The sequence below is a fragment of the Neomonachus schauinslandi genome, chromosome 2 (assembly GCF_002201575.2).
Source record: "Neomonachus schauinslandi chromosome 2, ASM220157v2, whole genome shotgun sequence".
In the NCBI taxonomy this organism is placed as follows: domain Eukaryota; kingdom Metazoa; phylum Chordata; class Mammalia; order Carnivora; family Phocidae; genus Neomonachus; species Neomonachus schauinslandi.
This window is the reverse complement of record NC_058404.1, coordinates 13,985,136-13,997,704: the sequence shown is the minus strand read 5'-3', so window position 1 is coordinate 13,997,704 and position 12,569 is coordinate 13,985,136. Positions and strand designations below refer to the sequence as shown.

At 37.1% G+C, this 12,569-nt stretch overlaps 1 protein-coding gene across 1 annotated transcript in view; it reads right to left on the bottom strand.

Moving 5' to 3' along the window:
- The window catches only part of TENM3 (teneurin transmembrane protein 3), a 444,789-nt gene that overhangs the window by 188,100 nt on the left and 244,120 nt on the right, over positions 1 to 12,569 (bottom strand). Inside the window, exon 3 of the mRNA XM_021694125.1 lies at positions 172 to 409. Coding sequence (XP_021549800.1) covers positions 172 to 409 — 238 coding nt within the window. The remainder of the gene's footprint in view (positions 1 to 171; positions 410 to 12,569) is intronic.

Here is a 12,569-nt window from a genome sequence, read left to right as displayed (position 1 = left end):
CAAATTTCTTAGCAAGAAAAGGGCGAGACTAGTGTATCTTTAAATGTTCGACGCTGAAACAACACGGTTTGTTGACTATGCTAGGATACCCATTCTCCAAGCAGATCCATCGTGCAGCCCTAGCAAGCCCTAGCAAGCAGATGATCTGAGAGTCTCCCCCAGAGGAGTTACCTGCTTTCCAGTGGTACATTACTGCCAAGGACCCAGCTGTCCTGCAGCTGGACGGACTCGGGTGTGGTTTGCAGCTCGGCGGGCAAAGCAGCCGGCGGGGCCGGACTCTGGTTCCTCCTATTGGTCAGGGAGTTTCTGTTGAGAGAAGTGATGGACGGATGGTGTTGTGCGGGGTGCTGTTTATGGGGTGGTGGCAAAGGCTGCAGAGTGGGCTGGCCTTGGTTGTTTGCAGGTTGCTCTGAAAAAAGAAAAGGAAACTCATTACGTACACTGATATATGTATATGTACATACGTAGCTACACACACCACCAATTTCTTGGGGGATCCACTGCAGGTGAATTAGAATTAAAACCTGCATTTAAATCCATAACCTAATAAATCTGCATATTATTCTATTAAGCGGGTGTTCAGTGACATTCTCTAAGAGCAAGTTTACCCTTGATACACGAAGTACTAATTAATATACAACAGATGGTAAAATTGGTTTTGGTTTTAATTTGTTTCAGATTTTTTTTCAACTGGTTTTATTAACACCTACAGAAAACAGTATCTGACAGCTTCCCTCATGTGCCTTTAGACTTCAGCTTTTTTTTAACAAACCAACCCTGAAATTAAATGGGTAATTTCAGTTGAACACAAAGGTTTTCGAAATGCATATAATCCCTATAATTATTTAATGGAGTTTTCTTAAGCTTTATTTAACTGCAATAAATTATTACAAGCTAGTTGCTAAACAGCAGTAGACTACTCTAGTTTAGTGCATTTCAAATAAGGCAGATCTGCATTATGATCCACTAATAGACACTAAGTATTCTTTAGCAGAAGGTCACTCTGTGAAGCAGATGTTGTTTCATGGATATTTAACAGACTGAATCACATCTGATTACGACGTCAGAAGACTCATATACTTAATGACCGTTACATCCATTAGAACACACACAGAACAGATTTTCCAATTTCACAGTATGCAGTATAACCACATTTTGGAGTAAGTCATAGGTGACCAGAGTGACTCATGCCATTGTGTCAGTGGTACAAATATTTTGTTCTAAACAACAATCGTAAGGGATCCAGCAACTTCAAAATAGAAACACGATGCTAGGTTATAACTATGGAAAAATTCCCTAAAACTTAATTAAGTTGTAAGTTAAAATGTACAAATCAATGTAACATGAGACTGACTTTTCAGTCTCATTACCTGCCTTTGGACATGCCAGAATTCACAAATACCACATTTTAACAAACAGATGACTCCCTAGTTTAACGCTAAACTTATTATGGTTCCACACATAGAAAATGTCCATTTTTGACTAAACGCAGTTGAAAGTGCAATATAATTTTAAAGTGATGTATTAAATCATGCTATTAATATAAATGCATGTATGAAAAGAGAATAGGAAACACAGGGACTATCTTTCATCTGCAGTGTGAACTCCAGCAGTAATTGTTATACCAAATAGAGTCTAACACTGTAATTCTGATTGCATGAAATGAACACTTCATATGTAATAGCTTGAACATATATTATCTGTAAAGAGGTTTCTTTACAGGGTACAATAATTAAAATAACCCCTCCCATAGCACATAATACCAGTAATTACTGCATATTTCTAATGGTCTCTAACAATCCATGTAATATCACTTAACTAATAATTTCTTACTCTTGAAATGAGGGACAGAGACAACACCTAAATATATGAAATAAAGTTACTTTCTTGCACAGTCTCTGTTCTTGAGAATCCTTACACTAGAAACTATAGAAAGGTTGCGTGGTCCATTGCTTTAGTGCTCATGAAAAATTAAAAGAGTATCTACATCTCAGTTAAACTGAAAGTACCCTTGGAGGTAACGAGAGGACTAATCTACCCATACAGTTTTAATGGTGTTAGACGAAAGGAAATAGTTTAAGACTCAAAGAAGATTTATTATTCAGGTATCATATAATTAATTCATTTTTTCTTCCCCAGCATTAGTGTATATGATTAGAATCTCTATGGATGTCTTTAAGGAGCATTTCAAAGCTGTTTTTATAAATATATATAATATATACATAAATATATATATAATATAGACACAATATAGACATATACATAATATATAATATTTAAATGTTATATATAATATATACATACATGCATAATATATAAATGTTATGTATAAAATATATACATAATATATATATTTATATACATATTATATATATTATGTATATATTTATTTTACCATAAGTGGAGGGCCTTAACTAGGTTGGTGTCAATGCAATGGGAACAAAGAAAAGAGAGAAACATTTCAAAGTGAAAAGTATTAAGATTGTGTCTAAAAAGAAGTAGAGGGAAATGTCAAATGACTCCATGTTTTTAAGCCTGGCACCATGAAAGGACAGAATTACACTATACATATGATATATAAATTATGTATTGGATATTATACTAACTAGAGGAGAGAGCAATGTATGGTAGCAGTTGATATCAAATTTAATTTCTAACTCTGTCACGCAGTACCATCGTGAGCCTCCAGTTTTCCCATTTGTGATGTGGGAAATAACACTGTCCCATCTAGGTATTAGTTTAATCTAAGGATTCAGTGAAATGCACTCCTTCGTTCGTTTATTCGCCCACTGAGTCACTCAGCCCACAAACATTTATCAAGCCCCTATGTTAAAAAGCTACGCTAAGTCAACAAGTGAAAAGTACTGTGCAATGGTTAAGCATCATGTATATTACGATTGTTCTTGTAGCGGGAACGATTTTAAGATCTATTGCCATTGTCATGTATTTAAATATGTTGAATTTAAGATTTTTCTTCTTGGGGCGCCTGGGTGGCTCAGTCGGTTAAGCGGCCGACTCTTAGCCCCACATTGAACTCTGTGCTCAGCGGGGAGTCTGCTTGAGGATTCTTGCTCTCCCTCTGCCCCTCCCCTCACTTACGCGTGCACATGGTCTCTCTCTCTCTCTCAATAAATAATACATCTTTTTTTTTTTTAAATTTTATTTATTTTGACAGAGAGAGAGAGAGTACAAGCAGGGGGAGCGGTAGGCAGAGGGAGAGGGACAAGCAGGATCCCCGCTGAGCAGGGAGCCTGATGTGGGGCTCGATCCCAGGACCCCGGGATCATGACCTGAGCTGAAGGCAGACGCTTAACGACTGGGCCACCCAGGCGCCCCAATAACTGTATCTTTTTAAAAAAGATTCTTATTCTTAAACAGTGAGAAAAAACTTCCCTTTAAGGTTTCAAAAATGATTAGTACTATGGTGGCTTTCTCTAAGTTCACTCATTCATTTGGCAAGTACTTGTCGAGAACTTATGATGAACAAGACATCATGCAAAGATCCATGCCCTTTTCAACTGTCTATCCAGGTGATTTCAGCGCAATGTGTTGGGTCTGCTGGGACCTCTTTTGATCTGACTACATAATCAGGAGGTCTCCCTATAAAATAAATCCAGATTATGAAAGCTAGATTCAATCTAAAATTTTATGGAAGAGAACAAATGCAGATCCTGAGTGAGAGGAGGTGGGCGGCCAGAAATTTAAATTCTGCAGCAGTCCACAAACAGAGGCAAAATCCGAGGATTCACTTGGAGGTGCATGCTACCTCTAGGGACTTGGGCTTACAGGATGTAAGAAGTAGTGGAAGTATGTATCTCTACCAACTTATTCAAGACAGCATAAATTTAAAAAATATAACAAGATAAAAGAAAATTAAACACAGACAGAAAGGAAGAAAGAGAGAATACAAGAAAATAAAGTGGGAAAGATAAGATAAAGCCAGATCCAAAGTGAGTGGACAAAATGCCTGCTATACAGTTCTGTACATTTTTTAAGTAGGACACAAATCTGGCTCTAAATTATTTATCTAGTTGCCAACACAAAAAGGGAAACATGATCAGTTACATGATTTGGGATGTTTTTAAGATCACAACGTTTGCTTGAGAAAAGGGTTAACTGTTAGTGGTATTGAAAATAGAAAATTCTAAGTCCTCATAGGAAAAAAAATTGAATATCCAGGGAAAATTTCAGGACCTGGGTTCAAAATGGACACAAGGAGGGGCGCCTGGGTGGCTCAGTCGGTTAACTGTCTGACTCTTGATTTTGCCTCCCGTCCTGATCTCAGGGTTGTGAGATGGAGTCCCGCAACCGGCTCTGTGCTGGGTGTGGAGCCTGCTTAAGATTCTCTCTCTCCTGCTCCCTCGGCCCCTCCCCTACCAAAAAAAAAAAAAAAATGGACACAAGGAAACAGAATAGGGTCTAGATTTGGAGACAAGCACTTAGAATCTAACACTCGTGGGGCGCCTGGGTGACTCAGTTGGTTAAGCGACTGCCTTCGGCTCAGGTCATGATCCTGGAGTCCCTGGATCGAGTCCCGCATCGGGCTCCCTGCTCAGCAAGGAGCCTGCTTCTCCCTCGGACCCTCCCCCCTCTCATGTGCTCTCTCTCTCTCTCATTCTCTCTGTCTCAAATAAATAAATAAAATCTTTAAAAAAAAAAAAGAATCTAGCACTCGTGACCAGATCCACATAAGAAAAACCAAAACATAAAACTGTAGCCTTTGCTTTAAGCCGATTCATTGATACAGGCTTTCGGTAGATAAGAGAAAGTTTTGGATATAATGACTCTGAGTTATACAGGGGACGGTTAGACCTCACAGAGTTATCAGGTTTAATGTTCCTGAGACATAGCTCTGAACATGTCATTTTCCTTCTTAGAAACTCCAAATGGCTTCCTGGCACCTATAAAACATAAAATGTACTCTCTAAAGGCAAAAGTCGTATTTCTTCAGTTAGCCCTCAAAATATTTTTGCAAATGTTTCCCCCATGAAGCCCCTTCATGTATCTTGTTCTAGTCAAGCTTGTTGTATCCACCGTATAACTCACACCTTTCCAAACAAGCATATTTGCTTCTAACTGGAAAGACATTTTCCTCCATCTTTCTATATCCAAATCTAATATACTTCAAGCTCTAAGAAAGATGACATTCCTGTTTTCTTCAAGTAGAAATCAGTTATTTCTTCTCTGAGTCTTAGAGTATTTTATCTGTGCCTTTTTCATGGCTCTTTTCATTTCCCCAATTACAATTAACTTTAGAGGTCTCATGTCTCCTGTTAGACTCTGTATGGGCAGGATTCACATCGGATTCACCTTGGAACCCCTAAGAAGCACATGGGGATAGATGTGTGGTCAGCAAATAAATATTTATTCACTCAATCCATATTTGGTTAATGAATACTTGTGAAGGATTCAATGAAGAGAATGCTGAGGTGGTAAAGAGCAGAGCCTGCCTAAGCACTTTTGATTGTAAGGTAATTTGCAACCTGTCTCACTTCCTTATTAGCTCAATTCTTAGATCCTGAAAGACCCGGGACTCTAACTTAAATTTCTTTGGACTTTTCAATATCTTCGCTCGGCTTTGTACTTCGAAGACTCCTAGAAATGTGCTGTCTGATTGGTAACAATTAGGCAATAATGGCACCTTTGGGGCTCATCCCACAGAGGCAGGGCGCCATGTTATTTCCCCCAGACATCAGGTTTTAGGAATATTTCTTTGGAACCACAGCAGATGTTCCAATATTCAAAATCTACCTTTTAAGGTGTGAAAATAATGGAAAGATTACATAAATACGAATATATAAAATATAAACCTATAAGATATGAAACAATATATAAAATATATATGTATCTATATATAGTATAGCTTAACCAAACACAGTTATGTCTTCCTTGTATTTTAAAGGTTATGATTAGAAATGTTCCAGATTAGGTATTTTAGAAAAGGTGTAGGTTATTTTCTCAAAATATTCTTCCCTGCTTTTTTTTAAAAATAAAATTCTTTGCATAATGCTTACTATAAATCATGTATTATACTCAACGAAAGTCTTTACTCACTATACTCCTTCTTTTTGCCTGACTTTTTTCTTTTTCTTCCTTTTTTAAAATTTTACGTGCCTGACTTTTTTCAAGTTCTTATTGCTCATATAACTTCATGACACCCTAGCAGCTGCTTGTTTTTATTTGGTAAACATAATTTAGAGCAGATAATTTTTATTTTTAAAAAATTTTAAAAAGACTTTATCTATTTGAGACAGAGAGAGAGAGAAAGAGAGAGAGAGAGTATGAGTGATGGGGAGGGGCAGAGGGAGAGAGAGAAGCAGGCTCCCCACTGAGCAGGGTGTGCACGTGCCTGTTCATGTGGGAGGGGCTGAAAGTAAGTGTCAGGTGAGAGGTGAGGGGGAGATTGAGCAGGTATCCCCACAGTCACCCCAACTGCTCCGTCCCACACACTTCCTTCATGAGTCTGTCCTTCTCCTTCCCTGGATCTCAGTTATGGGGCAGCAAAGGTCCCTAGAGAAGGAATACCCTACTTCACAAGGGGGATAGGAGCGAGGAGCTGACAGCTGTGTTGAATTAAAACAATTGTTTGCAATTTGAGTAAAGTCTGGTAATAAAAGACAAATGGGGGTGGGGGAAGGAAGGGGGGAGAGAGAGAGAGAAAGAAATATAAAAGGACAAAAACATTTTTAATTTTACTGAATCCCAGAGAAGTGCTGTTAGATAAAACACCTTCTAGGCAGTCATTTGCCTAGGGCTGGTGTCTCCCTGGATATCACCAGTAGCAAGTTGAATAAAGGAATAGATTCTGATTCCGGTCCTCTAATAGTTTAATGTTATGATACATAGACCATGTTGAAGTAGACAAACATTCAGAAGGAGCCAACCCATTTATTGGTGATTAGCAAAGATGGGGCTAAAGCCCTTGTTTCTATACCATAAAATGTGTTCATTCTCACTTCACTTCCTGGTTATATCTTTAATTTTCTCCTACCTGTTACAAATGAAACCTGAATTTTCTTCAAAGCTGACCTCTTCCTTTAACCACATCACCAAAAGAAAACAACCTTTTGTTGTACATTTTATTACCCTATCAGTTTTAACTGTAGTGACCAGAGCTTGGAGTAGATGTTCCAAATGTACAAGGACCAAATCATAGTTAGCTCTTGAGTTTTAAAATCCCAATCTAATTCTTGGATTTAGCTTAATCTTGTGTTCCATTATCAACTAACTCTGTGGCCTTATGGAAATTAATTCTGATGGTAAATTTAGGTAACAACACCTCTTTCATCTGGGTACATTCCAGGAGCTACCAGGAAGGGTGTAATATAAATTCAAAAATTTTTAAGACACTGAAAATAGTAAATTACACATAATTTTTTCCTTTGCCCAGAAAATCTCATATATACTTTACAGATATTTAGCTGTCATTATTTCCCTACGAGGAAAAAAAGTTAAGTAGCAAGACTTTTCCTTATAAATGGGGAAAATTTGAGTTAAGGAGATATGTCTTTTTAGTCAGACCACACTTCAGTGGAGCTCATATTAGAGCACAAATACTTAGATATTCAGGGTGACTCCTCCTCTCCTTTCCCCCCCCACATTGCTGTACTAATAAGATAACCAACTAAAATGGTAAAGGGGAAACTGGAAAACAAAGGCCTCACCTCACTCAGAAAATGACTTTCACATAAACTTGTTCTTCTGGTTTGTTATTTTATCTAGTGATTCTCACATAAGACAAGTCTTTGAAAGTCAACTGTTCACTGATGCACCTCTATAAGCCTTTGGTTAAAATATGGCACCATGTAAAAATTTCCACCACAAATGATCTGTCACTTAAACATTTCACACAGCTGCATGCAAATCAAATGAAAATTTTAAATGTGCTTTAAAAACCATAAAATACTATATAAATAAATAATATTGTTCTCATCACCCTCCTTCATGACCAGACAACTGATTGCAAGATAATTTATATAAAGACATTTGAGTATGAAAACCTGAGAGATAAATGAGAAGATACAAAAGAAAAACTTGTACTGACCAGAGGGTATAATTTCAGTGAGCACAGATGAACCGATTTACTGTACTTACTGAGTTAGTGAGAATTTGGTTTAGTTTCCTTAGGGTCATACCTTGAAATGAGGATTAGAAGAAAGATTTAAAGACTTTAAACCTTTGCATTCTTTTCCTTTGAGAGTCCACTGTACTTTCTTTTTTTTTTTTATAATATATTTTTTTAAAGATTTTATTTATTTATTTGAGAGAGAGAATGAGATAGAGAGATCATGAGGGTCAGAGGGAGAAGCAGACTCCCTGCTGAGCAGGGAGCCCGATGTGGGACTCGATCCCGGGACTCCAGGATCATGACCTGAGCCGAAGGCAGTCGCTTAACCAACTGAGCCACCCAGGCGCCCCTCCACTGTACTTTCTATTTCAAACCATGTGGCCATCTGGATGACCCATCAACTCCCTTGCCCTAAAATGCTGGAAGTTCTGGGTAAAATATAATAAATACCTTTTGGATTGATTCATTTAGTATATGTGTTGAGTGTCTAACAGTTACCAGGCTCTGTTCCAGGCACTGTTCCAGGTAACAGGAAACAAAAGAGCCAACAGTCTCAGCCTACTAGTTCAACTTATACTTTAGGTTAATATGACTGAACTGGAAAGAAAGAATAGGCCAGAAACCAAGGGGAGAGAAAAATTGTTCAGATCAGGTGATCTGAGGAGATCGGACTGTCTCTGTAAACTTTCTAATGTCCAACGAAGAAACAAGAGATAATATGTCAATTGTTACTGAGACCCGTACATATATGAGGCTTGGGCCCTCTGAAGTGCTATACCCTCAGTCTAAGAGTAGACTTAAAAATCTCATTGCAAATGGAACAATAAGGATTCTTGCTGGGGTTCTTAAGCCCTGCATGGGGAAGAAACCAACTCCTGAAAATTTTAACCACTGGCTTGGGCTTCCCTGGGGTTGTCATATGAGGTTGAAACTTATACTCTCAACGTAGTTCTGGAACCCCAAGCCAATAGATTAATACTAAAAGTGCAATGCTCCTCCCTGGGGCACCTGGCAGACACAAAAGCAAAACTTCTTTAGAAGAATATGCTCTCAACTGAAGTCACAAAGGATTTCCACAAATAAAACACAGCTTTCAATAAATTTACAGTACCAGAAAAGATCTCCCCCAAAACTTGATAATATAGCCATCAGATAAAACTTAAGTATGTTTAGAATGATTAAAGACTTAAAAGAAATTAAAACCATATGAGTAAGACAGTATGAGAAAAAGGAAGTTAAAAAATGTGGAATGTGTATAAATAGGAAAAATGCAGCCACTGAAATCAGAAACTTACTGGATGGTTTAAACAGTATATTAGATACAACTGTAGAGAGTACCAGTGAATTGGAAAAGAGATCTGAGGAAATCACTCAGATGATGGCATCAGAAAGATGAAGAGTGCTTAAATATGAAAGATTAGGTCTATGACGAAAGAAGATAGGATAAAGGAGCTCAATATATATCCAGAGAGAGTTGCAGAAGGCAAGAACAGAGCTTTCTTTAAACAGCTTTTTCCAAACTTCCTAATACCATGTTTATGGCTGTCAAATTATACAGAACACGGACTTACTCATCTCTTTCTTGTTTCATATAAATTATCTCTGCTATGGTCTTTTTTGTTATTAGATGACAGCTTTTGGGGGGATATATTTTATAAAAGGTAACTTCTCTTAAATGGCTGTAACTTCTCTTTGAAGATATTCTGACTTCTGTGGTTGCTGTTCAAAAGCGTGCAGCTAATCTAAAATGTCAAGCACCCTAACTTATTTCAGTGGATGGGAACAAATGTAAATGGCTACCTTGTGCTTGTAAAACAGTTCATCTTTTACTATACTTAACCCCAGTAATGCCACAGATTTATCCTCTATGGAATTCTTAGTTTTGCATAATCATTTCTCACAGAAACATACATAAAACTTACTTATTATACATGCATAGAAAACTGGATAAAAATACCTTCAAAAATGTCTCAGTATATGTTTCAATATATTCTTCCACCCATTTTAAAATAGTTTACCTAAGAGAGTAAGCAAAAAGGGAAGAAGCTATCCTAATCTTGACAATAAAGAATTGTTGACATAAAATCAATAAATACTTCTCTCCTCTCTCATTGCCTAATGAGCATTTGATTTTAGTGCAATTAAATTTTATTGACTTTAGATGGAGTACATGATATGATATAAATAAAGCACATATTTGTGATATGGATAAGGACAGGCTAGAAGGCAATTAAAAGTTATTACAATATAACAAATGGCTTTAAAGAGTAAGAAAAGCAACTTGAATATTCCAAATAATGCAAATTTGCTATGCTTCTCAGATAATATATTCTTTGTCACAAAGAAGATGTCTTGTACAGAAGAAAGTACTATAAGAGGAAACAGAAGATAAAGGATTTAGTGCTGGTGTTTTTTTTTTTTTTTAAGATTTTATTTTTATTTATTTATTTGACAGAGAGATAGAGAGCACAAGCAGGGGGAGCGGCAGGCAGAGGGAGAGGGAGAAGGAGGCTCTCTGCTGAGAAGGGAGCCCGATGCAGGGCTCGATCCTAGGACCCTGGGATCATGATCTGAGCTGAAGGCAGACGCTTAATGGACTGAGCCACCCAGGCACTCCTAGTGCTGGTTTTAACTACACATAACCTCATATAAATCAACTAACTTCTGGGGCTCAGTTTTTCTCCTCTGTAAAAAAAGGGTGTTTGGGGGAAGGGTGGGCTCAGGCAATGAATTCTGAAGTTTTTTAGCTCCAAAATTCTTTTAGGTACTATATAATATTTTCCTGAAATATATTAAATTATGTTATGAATATTCAAATTTTAAGGTAATTAAAAGCCCCGTATTATTTCAAGTCATACATATAAAACATTTAAGGGACATACAGTAAAAAATTACTTTATTTCAATTGAAGTATTATGAGAACTTGACCATATTAATTCATGGCACAGATATCCTAGCATATGATCTTGTTATTAATATTAAAAATAATATGTTTATTTTTAAAATAAACCATTCTGTATTACACATGTTGTGACTAGTAACATCATAAGGTACGTATAGTCAAAATCATTTTGTATCAAACTTAAATTTTGACTTCAGATTTTTTTTTTTAAGATTTTACTTATTTATTTGAAAGAGAGTGAAAGCAAGAGAGATCACAGAGGGAGAGGGAGAAGCAGACTCACTGCTGAGCGGAGAGCCTGATGAGGGGCTCGATCCCAGGACCCTGGCATCATGACCTGGCCGAAGGCAGTCGCTTAACCGACTGAGCCACCCAGGCGCCCCCGGCTTCAGATTTCAATATTAAAATTGCTTATGGAAACAACTGGAAAAAAAAATCCAGCATGAAACTTTCAAACTTAAAAGAAAACTAACCAGTCTCTTAAAAGTTATGATGACAGTTATAATGCATTTTAAAAATTACAGTTAATCAATTTTAGGAAAAAGAGATTCGGTTTACTTGAAACCTTTTTCTGATTTTTCTTTTTTGAATATTTCAGCAACTATAGGAAAAATAAGTGATCAGAAAACACTCAAAGTATCCAACAACACTGCTGATCTTGTTTCCCCCAAAATACTACCTTTGCCATTGACTTTTCCCCTAGCATATTATTTGATCTCATATTTGTTATCTGCAATTTATTGAGTCCACATTACCTATGAATGTCTTACATTGAAACAGAATAAAATCTTTTAAGTTTCCTTCCAATCACATGATGGCCTCCAGACAGAGAAGTGTGTTACCGCAAACATTAAATATTATGGAGATGCAAAAAACTTCAACAGAACCCACGGTATCCTTCCCGTTCTTGGCATGTACAATGAGGCTGATCTGTTAAGTGGAACCCCTGCAATGATGCTCTTTGATTAAAAGGGAACAAGTCATCGTTTAAGCTGACACTTGATATTTGGTGAATGCCCTTCCCTGTCAATAATTTGGGGATAATTTTTTGTGTGTATGCAACACTAAAAGCCTCTTCCCAGTATATATTTTTCTGCTGCTATAATGACTTAGCACCATCAGAAAGGACAGTACAGTGAAAAGAACTGCAAAGTACTATAGAAATGCGAGGTACTATTGTTTAGGAGATTAATGATCTGGAGTTCCTGAGGCTTTGTTGTGCCTTTTAAAATAGTAGTAAGCATGACTTTTTGAAGCTGGAAGGCTAGGACTTTCTATAGGATGCTAATTGCCACTAGAAACCTTCCTCTCACAATAGAGGTTCAAAAGAAAGCAGGTGACTAAGATATTCTTTCACAGATCTTCTGATCTTTCCTTTCATGAGTCCACAAGCATTTTCAGGCCAGTTTATTAAAATTTTCCATTGACGAGATAAGTGGATTTACAGTGGAAAAGAGTAAAAATGAGCTGGTATAGTAGTCCGCTCAGGCTGCCATGACAAAATACTACAGATTGGGGCACTTAAAACAAGAGAAATTTATTTTTCCATAGTTTTGGAGGCTGGGAGTTGAAGATCAAGGTCCAGCAGAGTCCATTTCT